The following is a 12,141-nucleotide window of genomic DNA, read 5'->3' as shown; positions in this document are numbered from 1 at the left end:
AGAAAAAAACCAAAAGTAGGCGCCCTCCCGCCAAACCTCTCCAAAGCCCTAGTCTACTCGTCTCTCCTCTTCTACCTCGGCACATTGTCATTGTCTGCAACTCCATTTTCCGTAGCTGCCTCCAACTACATCTCTACAACCGCTGAATTGTGGCGGCCATAGCTTCCTCCTAGCTCAACCACAGTGTTACTCATCGTTTCTCATTTCCCGTTCTCGTAATCTGGTTCGTGAATCGTTCACTTTCACTCTTCGAGGATGAGCTTTGCAGCTTATAGAATGATGCACTGGCCTACGGGCATCGAGAACTGCGATTCAGGCTTCATCACCCATTCTCGCGCCGACTTCGCACCCGGTGTCACATCTCATAGCGACGAACTCGACTCTGACTGGCCGGCCCGCCGACAAATTGGTCCAGTTCCGAACCTTGTTGTCACCGCTGGTAATATCCTCGAGGTTTATGTTGTTAGAGTTCAAGAAGAGGGTGGCAGAGAATCGAGAAGCTCAGGAGAAGTCAAGCGCGGTGGCATTATGGACGGTGTTTCTGGGGCGTCGCTCGAGCTTGTTTGCCACTATAGGTATACTCCTCAATTATGGGTCCTTTTGCCTCCCATTTTGTACTTTTCATCATATCAGTAATAAGCTTGTTTCTCATAGAAAGAAAAATGTGTTACTAGCTAACTATCTCGAATATTTGCAAAGGAGGCTCCTTGATATAATCATTAACTGTCCGCAAAAATCATATACACCAACATCATTTACATATTGCTTGTAGAACCCTAATATTATGGAAGACGAAGAACATATAAATGCCCTTTACTTGTTTTTGAGTGTATATCCATGCTACAACTCTCTCAGGTCGTAGTCTTTTTCTATCCATCTCTGTTGATTAAGATAAGTTATGGTAGTAGTCTGTCATTAATCCTTCTTTTTAAAAAGGGAGGGACAATTCAAAGTCTCACCTTGGAAAGAAAATAGAAGCTTCATCTTTATATAAATTAGAGTTCTAGAAATGGTTGGATATTATTTTTTGATACTGTAGCTTTCACGACTTTTCCTAGGGGAGCGATTAATTCTTTGACAGGATCCCATAAAATTGTAGACAACATTGCTAAAGTACCCTGCATCCAAGTCAGCAGATCAATTACCATATGCTGTTTAGTTTGTTTATCAGTGGTGGATGGAGTAAGGTGGGCTCATCAAGACGAGTTATATGATATGGTTGGAAGCGTATCTGAATCAAGTTATGAATGCAAATAATGCCCAGGTCTTTGTGAATTAATTCTAAACTGCTTTTTTAAAATATAAAACCAACTATTATTAAGAAGAATAGAACTACAAAAAAGAAAGTCATACAAAAAGGCAGGTCAAAACAAAGAAAAAGGAGATACAATGAAAGGAAGAAGTTACAAGACGGAACTGCAATTGTTGGTAATAAAGAACAAAGGAGTATCAAAATAAAACTTGGTCAAATAGACACAAAGGGGGAAGCATTTAAGTGCACAAAACTCCAAATCTCTCCTCAAGATCTCTCACCCCTATAAGCACCCTTGTTTTCCTTTCTAGCAAGATGATCCATGAAATAGCAAAGGAACTAAATTCCCAAAGAAATCTTTCTTTGTATGGGAAATAAGGATGTATGAGGACTTCCTCCACGTAGCATGACAACCTCAACTTGGCACCACCTCCCCAAAAGATTACAAGATCTTCATCATTTTCATTGTGAATGGGCACCTTAAAGAATGTGATTTAGATCCCTTGATGCTGGTTTGCAAGTAATGCACAACACTAGTGTAGAACTAGAGTGGAAGAAGTCAGATTTATTTTTAGTAAGCTCTTTGCTATTTTTGTTGAGTGATAATTTTATTTTCTCGCATCTTGCATTGCAGGTTGCATGGTAATGTTGAATCTATGGCAATTTTGTCTAGCAGAGGAGGTGATGGTTCTAAGAAAAGAGATTCGATTATATTAGTCTTTCAAGAAGCAAAAATTTCAGTGCTCGAGTTTGATGATTCTATTCATTGTCTCCGTACAAGGTGGGTGGAGGTGTTAAAGGAACAAGATATTTGTTTGCTTTTTTGATTGGTCTCTACAATAATTTAATCATTGACTAATTCTCACGTGTAAGTTTATGAACTTTCAAACAAAGATAATGTGCATAATAAAAAATATGTACATTGACATGGGATGTGCAAATCTTTAACTTTTGGTGTTTTATGTGTGTCTACTAGAACTCTTTATCCTTGTCTGATCCATGATTAACATAATTGGGGACTGGGTAAGACAAGTCCTTAATTGTTGAATTCATATTTACCACAATTCTAGTGATTTTTTCCCTTTATTTTTTATACAGAAAAACATAATTGGTGCAGGCAGAAAATTCACGTATTTCTAGATTTAATATCTCTAACAAGTTTTATTTCTTCTTCTAATATTTTTTTCTAAAGAGGAGACATGAAAGGAACACAACTGTATGTTGGCACTGTCCATACATTGGTACAGCCTTTTGGTTTGTTAAGATTTCCATAGAGTCCGTGACTACTTGCATTTAGTACGAAGTATGGTTCTCTGATCAGATGTGTTATGCAACATTCATGTTTTTCTATCGTCTTCCATGATAATGTTTGTGTTTGATTATTGGAAACCATCTCCAAAAATTTAATCTTTCTAGTTATCTTGTTTATTTTCTCAGAATGGTTCAACATTATTAGTGAACTTGATCATCTTATATTTAAGATTATATATATATATATATTTTGATATGAAACAAATATTTCATTGATGGTATGCAATATACAAAAGGCCGCAAGGGCAATTACAAGAAAACCTTCCAACTTGTAATAAGGTCATTAAGAGAGTAGTTGTTAAAGAGGGAGTAGAAGCTTTTACACCAACCAAGAGCTAATAGCAAAACTCTATCAAAAAAACTATCAAAAGAGTGTGATTTATTGTTGAAGACCCTATCATTTCTTTCCAACCATAAACTCCATAGGTAAGCCCGAATTATGAGAACCCAAAGGGTAGCTTTGGCCTTTCGGAAAGGGTGTCCAGTTAGGAGGCAGTCAAGGAAAATGGAAGGTCTAGTGTGTAGAGCTGTTTTCCAACCAAATTCCATAAGAATACGGTTCCAAAAACGAGTGGCATATGCAAAGTGGATGAAAAGGTGGCCTTGTGTCTCTGATGCCCCAAAACATAGGTGACTGCAATTTGGGGAAAGGGCCATGTGGGGGTGTTTCCTCTGAACTCTATCATGCGTATTTAGGGCCCCATGACTAAGCTCCCAGCAGAAGATTTTGACTTTCTTAGGGCATTTTTCTTGCCAAAGACTTGGGTAGAGGGTGGGGGCCAGGGGGGAGGTGTGCGAAACAATGAGGTTGAAGACAGATTTTGTGGAATAGAATCTGTTTTTTCCAGGGGGCCATAACCATAAGTCCTCAAGGGGGGGAGGACAATCGGGTTTATCATTTGTGATAGGCGCAGCCAATCATCGATTTCCTTTTCCTTGAGAGCTCGGCGGAAGTTGTAGTTCTAGGAGGAGGTGGATCTAGACCAGTGGTCTGCAATAGTGGCCTTCTTATACTCAGTTAGAGCAAATAGGGTCGGAAAAAGGCTAGCCAAAGATCCCCGTGCAATCCATCTGTCATTCCAGAAGCTGAGTTGGCTATTCTCCCCCACACGGCAGATGGCTACATCCTTAATGAGGTGCAAATGTTGATAGATTGCTGACCATGGTCCTTTGTATCTTGAGTATCGGATGGAACCTAAAAAATATCAGGAAGTAACTAGAATCAAACAAACAAAAAGGTTAATGTATTTGTAATTGTTAGATTAGTTCATCTCTTGGTAGCTTTACTGGTAATTTTATTTGACTTCAAGTTTATTATGTGACTTATATATTAAGGCAACATACATATTTGTTATGCATGACCATAATGTAGTTATTCTAGGTTTCTTGTAGCTCTTACTTCTGTCGTTTGTGTGATCCTCCCCCTTTGAGTGCCCTTATTTTTTCCTTAACGTGGAATGTCAAAATTTCAAAGGAGGTTAAATTCTTTGGGTGGTACGTTTTGCTTGGGAGGGTGAACATCCTAGGCCGTATTGTGAATTTATGAGACATTATTCTTTTGTGGTGGGGCTGCAGTGGTGTTGTCTCTATAGGAATGCGACTGAGGATCTAGTCGTCCCTTTGGAGTTGTCTTGCTTAGTTTGGGATAATTTTTTTTTTCAAGCATTTGGTGTTTGTTTGGCTCGAATCAGGGAGTGCAGGTCTATGATGGAGGAGATCCTAGTGCCTCTGCCATATAGAGACAAGGGTCGGGTTTTTGGCAAGTTGGTCCTTTGGGGTTTTTGGCTAGAAAAGAACACTATAATTGTTAAAGATATGGATAAATCTTGGGAGGAGATGTGATTGTTGGCTAGGGTTAATGCCTTATGCCTCTACATAAGTGTTGGCTTCTGAGGACTTTTGTAATTATTGATCAGATCTCATTATTTTGGATTGAAGCCCCTTTTTGTAGAGCTAGGTGTGAGGCTCCTTGGTTTGGGTTGTTCTAGCTTTTGTATGCCCTTTGGCGTGTTCTTTTGTTTTCTTCCATTCTTTTCTCAATGAAAGCTTGGTTTCTCATTGAAAAAATAATGTAGTTATTCTATCCCTCCTAATTATTTCCATCATGTACCAGATAGATCTACAAATATATTATGCTGGGAAAGGCTATTGCGCTGGTTATTTTATTATTTCAGTCGTCTAATTTTCTTTGGCATTTGACAATTACTATTGAGTGGAATTTTTCATTTGTAGCTCAATGCATTGCTTTGAGGGTCCACAATGGCTTCATTTGAAAAGAGGTCGAGAATCATTTGCAAGAGGTCCTGTGGTAAAGGTTGATCCTCAAGGCAGGTGTGGAGGAGTTCTTGTTTATGGTTTGCAAATGATAATACTTAAGGCTTCGCAGGTGTCTTTTGCCTTCCGAACTTTTTACTTGGCTAGGGGTGGTAACTTTATGCGATGCTTTGTTGACTTCTAGTTCCTACTATCTGTGTATTGTATAGAAAGAGAAACTATGTTGGACTATAAGTAATTCTATCCACTGGCTTATGTTCTATAGCACCATTCTTCATTTAAGCTTCTTGGTTTACATTGAAATATGCTAAAATTGACTTATCATTCACAATATTTGCACATTGAGCAAGACGGCATATGACTGACATGTTTAGCATGTTTAGGTGATGAACCAAAACTGGAAGCGGTAGTATTTAGTGATTTTGATGGTCAAACGTAATCTGACAGAGGTGACAAGGATGAAGAAAATGTGTAGAATACTTGTTTTATTCTACTTTTGAGTTTGTTTTATAAAGTTTTTTGGATCTTTTTAATGAACTATATTATCTTTTGATGTTTAAAGTATTGAATATTTAAAATATGTCGATTGTTGAGACTTGACAAAGTTGATTGTCACTCGCTCTCTCCCTCAAAATCAGTTTTGGAGTATAATGAGAGATGTTCGAAGAAGGTAACATCTATCGTGACATATACCCATTTTTTGGCAAGAGAGTAGCATTTTTAGCCCTGTTGATTGGGTGAGTATCCCTACATTATGCGTTTATGTGCCTAGGGATCCAATTTGCTATGATTTTAGGAGTAGATATCAATACAGGTAGTGCACGCAAAAACCTCTGGGAAAATCAAAGGATTGAACTTGAAGATGAGGAATTGTTTAAAGGAAGACCTAATTAAGGTTGGAGAAGCCAAGAACAAGAGAGGGTTTATAGTTTATCTAGTACGTGGGAATTCCTTGTTAAAAAGAAGCCTGACAAACAATCAACTATGATGTAGTTGTAGATTGAAGCAGTCACCACAAGTAGGGTGGGGTGCCATCAGCAGCACCTAGGGTTTTGAGGAACCTAGGGTTTTTTTTTTCTCCTATTCTCTTATACCTTGGAAGTTTTTGAGAATTTATTCGTTATATTTATTAATGATTACATTGTGTTAACAAAGTAATCTAATCAGCCCCTAAACTTTAGGGATCAAAGATTACAAGTTTAAATGGATAAAAATAATAAATCTAACTTTCCTGAATTGCTATTTACATGAGTGCCCTAACCTGACACTCATTTTCAACCTCTGCAATAGCGAATATTCTCTTTTGGTGTCTATCTCCTACGTGTTTTAAGACCATCTTTTTTTTAAAAAAAATTAATTCTCAACAATTTGGACCCTTCTTGTAATCTCTAGTTTGTTTTCATTTTTTTTTGTATAGGCTCCTTTTGTAATGGACTTTTCCTTTTTTGCATTGCATTTTTGTTTTTGTTTTTGTTTTTTTTATTTTTTATAAGAAACAGAACTTTCATTGAGAGAAATGAAAAACATACCAAAAAAGAAACAAAGAGGGCACACAAAAAAACAGTCCAACAAAGGGGAATCCCTAAATAAAAGGCTCCAATCCAAAATAATGGGACCTAACTGCATTGCATTTTTGTATTTTTCATTTATCTTAATGGAAGTATGGTTCTTCATTAAAAAGTTTTGGTTTCTTGTAGAATCATCACATGACTTATTGGTTTCTTCATTAAAAAGTTTTTGTTTCTTATAGGATCATCACCTGGCTTATTATTATTTTTTTTTTGATAAGAAACAATGGGATTGTATTCGAAATCACCTGGCTTATTATTTATGCATGTATCTATACTCATATGTTATCTTTATGTTCAACTTGCATTAAAAAATTTATATGTTAGGCTGGTTCTGGTTTGGTTGCGGTCGATGAAGCTTTTGGTCACGGAGGTGCAAGTTCTGCTCGAGTTGAATCTTCATACCTTAGCAACCTAAGGGATTTGGATGTGAAACATGTAAAGGATTTCGTATTTGTACATGGTGTGTATTGAAAATTCCTTGATTTTCTATCATACTTTATTGTGCTTTATCTTTTCCCCTCATACTTTTATATTTTTTTATCTATCATTATTTTGAAAGCAATCCATTAAAACTTGGCTCAAGCTGGACAGCAAAAATTTCTGCTGCCCAAAAACGTGGACCAACAGAATACATACATCTGTCCATGAGGTGGTTACAACAAAACTTTTTTTTTATTATTATTTTTAATTCAAGGAATAATATATTATAAAATCTCACCGATCTTTCCATTCAAAAAGATTTGTAATGATAAAAAATACTGGAATCTAGATAAATCAAGAATTTTTACTGTAAAATCAAGCCTTGAGAATTGGTAGCTGCTCCTTCATTGTAGGCTGCATACAGTATACACACTTAGTAAATTCTGTATGGAACACTTAGTAAATTCTGTATGGAAGTTAAGCTTAAACAGGATAAAAATTGTCTGGTGCTCTTTTTGGACATTGAGTCCTAACTGTTGTTTATTGTGTTTAGAGGTGGGAGAGGACTTTCATCCCTTGTTTTCCCATTGTTTCTTTAACATGAAAATTTGGGAGGTTACGCTTCAGTGTTTTGGTTGCTCATGGTTATTTTTTTAGTTATTTTTTCAATTATTTTTTTAATGCAAAAACATAGTTTCATTGAGAAGAATGAAAGAATACAAAAGGACATGCTGAAATATAGCCCCAACAAAAGGTGCCAAACTAAAAGAAGGGTCTCAAATCTAACGGGATTAAACCTAAGGGGTAATTACAAAAATCTTTGGACACCATGGCCCAAAGAGAAACATAAAATCGAACGAGAGCCAAAACCTCCTCCCAAGATCTCTCGACTTCTCTATGAATTCTGTTATTTTTCTCATTTCATAGCCTCCATAGAACAACACAAACCCCACTCACCACGAAAAGCACCCCTTATCCTGAAATGAATAGTGAAGGAGAACCTCTTCCAACATCGAATTACACTCTTTAGAGCAAATAGAGAAATCTTAAAGTCCAAAACAAACAATTCCAAATAGAGGATGCAAACGGGCAAGCCCACAGGAGATGAATTAGAACCTATATGGCACCCTACAAAAAACATTGTGGCCCTGTAAAAAAAGATTAATGCCTTGTAATGCGATTAAATGTATTAACCTTGTCGTGTAATAACTACCATACAAAAAATATGACCTTCTTCGGAATCTTAACATTCCATAATGAAGAAAGAACAGAGCAATGAGTGGGGAGAGGATCTGCCAGACACATGAAGAAGGATTTACACGAAAACCCTTTAGAAGAATTAGGTGACCGAAGGAGAGTCCCTACTACTCACACTAATAACGAAGTCCCCCAACTTGGACGATAAGGCTACAAGATCCGATGTCTCCCTCTTGGACAAAGGATGACGGAAACCAAAAACCAACAAGGAAGCATTGCCTAGAGAAGGCAAAATTGGAGCCACCAACCGACCCTTCATGGAAGAAATATGATACAAGTAAGGAAACAAAGCAAAAAGGTGTATCCCCTAGCCACATATCCTCTCAGAAGTAGGTGTCATTTCCATCCCCCGCCAAACAATGAACAAACTGAGAAAATAAGGGGAAGTCGGAAGAAATAACTATCTATTATCTTCTTTTTGGACATGGATTGAAGAGAGGCAAAACTAATTTGGTTCAATACGGTCAAAGCTTTGGTTTGAGATTTATGAATATAAAGGAATCAATGTATTTTCTAGGGCAAAAAAGTTAGCTTGGAAGAGTTTTTAGTTAAAAGGGGGTTTTTTTTTCTAACAAGAAATAAAACTTTCATTGAATAAATGAGAAAGGACAAAAGTTGAAAGGGAACCAAACAAAAGAATAAGACTAATCATGAGAAATGAGACATTCCAATTTAAATAAATGTCACGAGGATGATAATCCGCGAATAACTTTGATAAACATCACTGAGAAGCTAGGAGGATTCAAATAGATCAGACAGTATACAATGCTTATTTTCAAATATCCTCTGATTCCGATGTTTGCTTCCTTCACCATCCAATGAGTTTTTTTCTCATACGATCGGAAGGAACTTAAACCAGCTTCTAAGTGGCCCCAAAGTTAATCCTAAAGCGTGGCTTCTATGGTCTAATTCAGTAAAAGCCTTAATTTACAAATTGTGGTTTGAAAGAAATCAAAGAATTTTCGAAGACAAGAAGAGAAATTGGTTCGATTGCTTTGACATGGCTAAATTTAAAGCATCTCAATGGTGCTCACTCTTGGTTCTATTTCTATTCATGGACTACTCACTTACAACAATCTGTTCTTTTTGGGATTCCTTTTTAGGGCTCTAGCTGTTTTTTATTTTCACGTTTCTATTCTGTTTTTTTCCTTTGTTTTTATATTTTCATTCCTTTGGGAATTTGTATAATTTGAACGTTTCTATTTCTTTTCATATATATCAGTGAAAAGTTGTTTCCTATTAAAAAAAATACTTTGATTCCATTCTAACCAAAGCTCTGAAATGTAACCCCATTGGACCATAATAAAGGGATCTAGAAGATAGACGAGGACCAAACAAGATATGTTAAAGATTACTTTGAGTCATTTGAAAAAATCCAAAGCAAACCAAACTTCATAAATAAATGATACCAGCTTGCAAAAGAATATAAGCAGTAGAAAGATAGATGATGATTTTGTTTTTTGTAGCTGCAAAACAAAGAAAACAAACAGATGGCAAAGATATTGTCTTAGGGAGCTTTATTAGAATGATTTAAGCTGTATTGAGCTGAGTTTGGCTCAATCTGTTATGAACAGCTTACCTAATTTTTACTTCTCATTGTTAAAGGCCCCTGTGAGTATTACGCAAGAATGGATAAGGTTGTGAGGAACTTCTTCTGGGATGGTGGATCCTCTCACTCCTGCAGAAAATTGGTGAAATGGGAACATTCCTACCGTCCTTTGAAGCTGGGGGCTTGGGCATTGTTGCTTTTCGTCATAAGAACACTGCTTTGTTGATGAAATGACTTTGACATTTTACTCGGGAAGAATTTGCTCTCTGGAGGAGAGTTATAGCTAGCATCTACGGCGTTGACAATCATGGTTGGTGGACTAGAACTCCCAAAGGAAAAGCTAGAGGGACTGAGGGAGGCCTTGGTTTGATATTGCCAAGAGTTGTTATTATTTTCAAAAGGCTCTGGTTTTCAAAGAAAATCAAGGGGAAGAATAAGCTTTTGGCTAGATAAATGGGCTGGCGAAATGCCTCTTGAGCAAGAGTTTCCAGATCTGTTTGCAATATCTTTAAAACAGAATGCTTCGGCCAAAGACAGCTGGAATGTGGATAAAAAACCTGGGATTTAGGCTTCAGAAGGGGTCTCTTTGATGGGGAGCTTGAAAATTAGGTGAGGATGGTTCAGAGACTTTACTCTTTTGTTTTAGGGTTGGGTGAAGACAAGACAATGTGGTTCCCCGAGAAGGATGGCTACTTCTCGACTAAATCAACTTTTATGAAACTTATAGAAACCTCCCCAAAGTTGCAAACCCCGTTGATAGATTTTATTTGGAAGGATTTTATCCCTAAAAAGGTGAAGGTTTGCCTATGGACCTTAGCACACTGATCCTTGAACACATTTGAAAGATTACAATAACGCTGCCCCAAGTTGACGATTTCCCCCTCTGCTTGTAGCCTTTGTTTGAGGGATGTAGAGTCCTTAAACCACTTGTTTCTGCAATGACTGTTTGCTGTAAAAGGTTGGCAGATGTTGTTTGATATCTTTGGGATCTCGATTTTTATGCCTATGGACGTGGATGTTTGGTTGCTTGAATGCTTTGTCGGTTGGCATTTCAAAGGAAAGGTTAATTTTTTTTTTTTTGTGCAAATGCTCGTTCAGAGCTCTTCTATGGAATCTTTGGCTGGAGAGAACTCTTTGGTCTTTTGATGAAAAGGCTAAGTCTTTTGATTCTTTTTGTAATAGTGTACATATCACAGCCTCATGGTGGTGTCATAGGAATACCAAATTCTTTTGTAACTACAGTTCCTCTATGATGATCCTTCAAGACTGGAGAGCTTTGCTTTGCTAGTTCTTTTTGGAAGAGGTCTCATTGTTCCCTGTTGTCAGGCTGTTCTTTTGTTCGCTTGCTTAATGAATCATTTTCTTAAAAAAAAATTATTGTTGTTTTTTTTCCTTTGACTTTTTGAAGGTTGAATTCCACAATTTCTTTCTCTTTTAGGTTTTATCAATATTCAAGGGGTTCGATCTTAAAACCAATTGGTAATGAGAGGAGTAGCCCATGTCTATTATAAACCATTGTTAGGTCCCTTTTCTTTTCAATGTGGGATCCTTAACATGCCCTCTCAAGATCGTGGCTCTTTTTGGCTCATCGATCTTGGCCGGATTCCATTTTTGGATCGGTTGCTCGTTTGAGCGTTTTGGGCTCTGATACCATATCAATATTCATGGGGTTCCATCGGAAAACCAATTGGCAATGAGAGGAGTAACCCATGTTTATTATAAACCATTGTTAGGTCCCTTTTCTTTTCAATGTGGGATCCTTAACAGGTTTCTTTTGAAAGTAATTCTACATGATAAACAAAACTCATCGAAAAAATCAGACATGGAACCATTTGGTGACAGAACTCCTTAAATAAATGGTTCAATACTCCTTAAAAAAAGAAGGGAAAACTGAGATTTGGAGGAGAATCTACCAACCAACAATCATGCCACACAGAAATTCTTTTACCATTATTTCCCACTTTGAATGAAGAAAAAAGTTTCAGTTGCTTCCAAATTTTGGAAATAGTAAGCCAAGGGCTTCGAAGGTTGATGTTCTTTCTTTTGGCCATATACCATCCAAAAGAATCTGAGCAGTGAATGCTAGATATAATTTTGTTCCAAAAAGAGTGTTTCCCAAAAGAATCTCCATCCCAATTTAGCTAGAAAAGCCATATTCCAGAGTAATAACAATCTCTAACACGCTGATGATTTGAAAAATAGCTTAATAAAAAATCTTGAGGAGATTGACAGTTACCTATGAATCCCTCTTGAACTTTCCTGAATGTTCAAAATCTTAGAGAGAGAAGAGAGCTTCAAAGGTCCCCGAATATTCTAAAGTGAGATTTTGTTTCATTTTTAAAAAGAATAAAGTGTGTTTTTCATGAAAAGACTAACCTTTGAATCTAGATCTAGAGGGATGCATCAACGGAGGTGTAAACTAACCGCAACTCTTATAACTAATCGTATAACTAATCATCTTCATTTTGGTTGGAGGTAAGCTATGAGTTATTTTGTAACTTGTAGCT

General features: G+C 36.9%; 1 protein-coding gene across 2 annotated transcripts in view; it reads left to right on the top strand.

The window, feature by feature from the left end:
* CPSF160 (cleavage and polyadenylation specificity factor 160) overlaps window positions 1-12,141 on the top strand; it is a 58,078-nt gene continuing 45,937 nt past the window's right edge. The window contains exons 1-4 of one of the 2 annotated variants that reach the window (XM_022301395.2): window positions 1-575; window positions 1,887-2,033; window positions 4,796-4,949; window positions 6,733-6,868. In XM_022301395.2, the coding sequence (XP_022157087.2) occupies window positions 256-575; window positions 1,887-2,033; window positions 4,796-4,949; window positions 6,733-6,868 (757 nt within the window). In that variant the 5' untranslated portion in view covers window positions 1-255. Of the gene's footprint in view, window positions 576-1,886; window positions 2,034-4,795; window positions 4,950-6,732; window positions 6,869-6,996; window positions 7,058-12,141 lie in introns of those variants that run through there. The other variant, XM_088125702.1, reaches the window with a different exon arrangement.

The sequence above is a fragment of the Momordica charantia genome (assembly GCF_013281855.1).
Source record: "Momordica charantia cultivar OHB3-1 chromosome 6 unlocalized genomic scaffold, Mcharantia_2.0 BLBB01000006.1, whole genome shotgun sequence".
In the NCBI taxonomy this organism is placed as follows: domain Eukaryota; kingdom Viridiplantae; phylum Streptophyta; class Magnoliopsida; order Cucurbitales; family Cucurbitaceae; genus Momordica; species Momordica charantia.
Note: the sequence above shows the minus strand (reverse complement) of the source record. Positions and strands in the feature narration are given on the sequence as shown.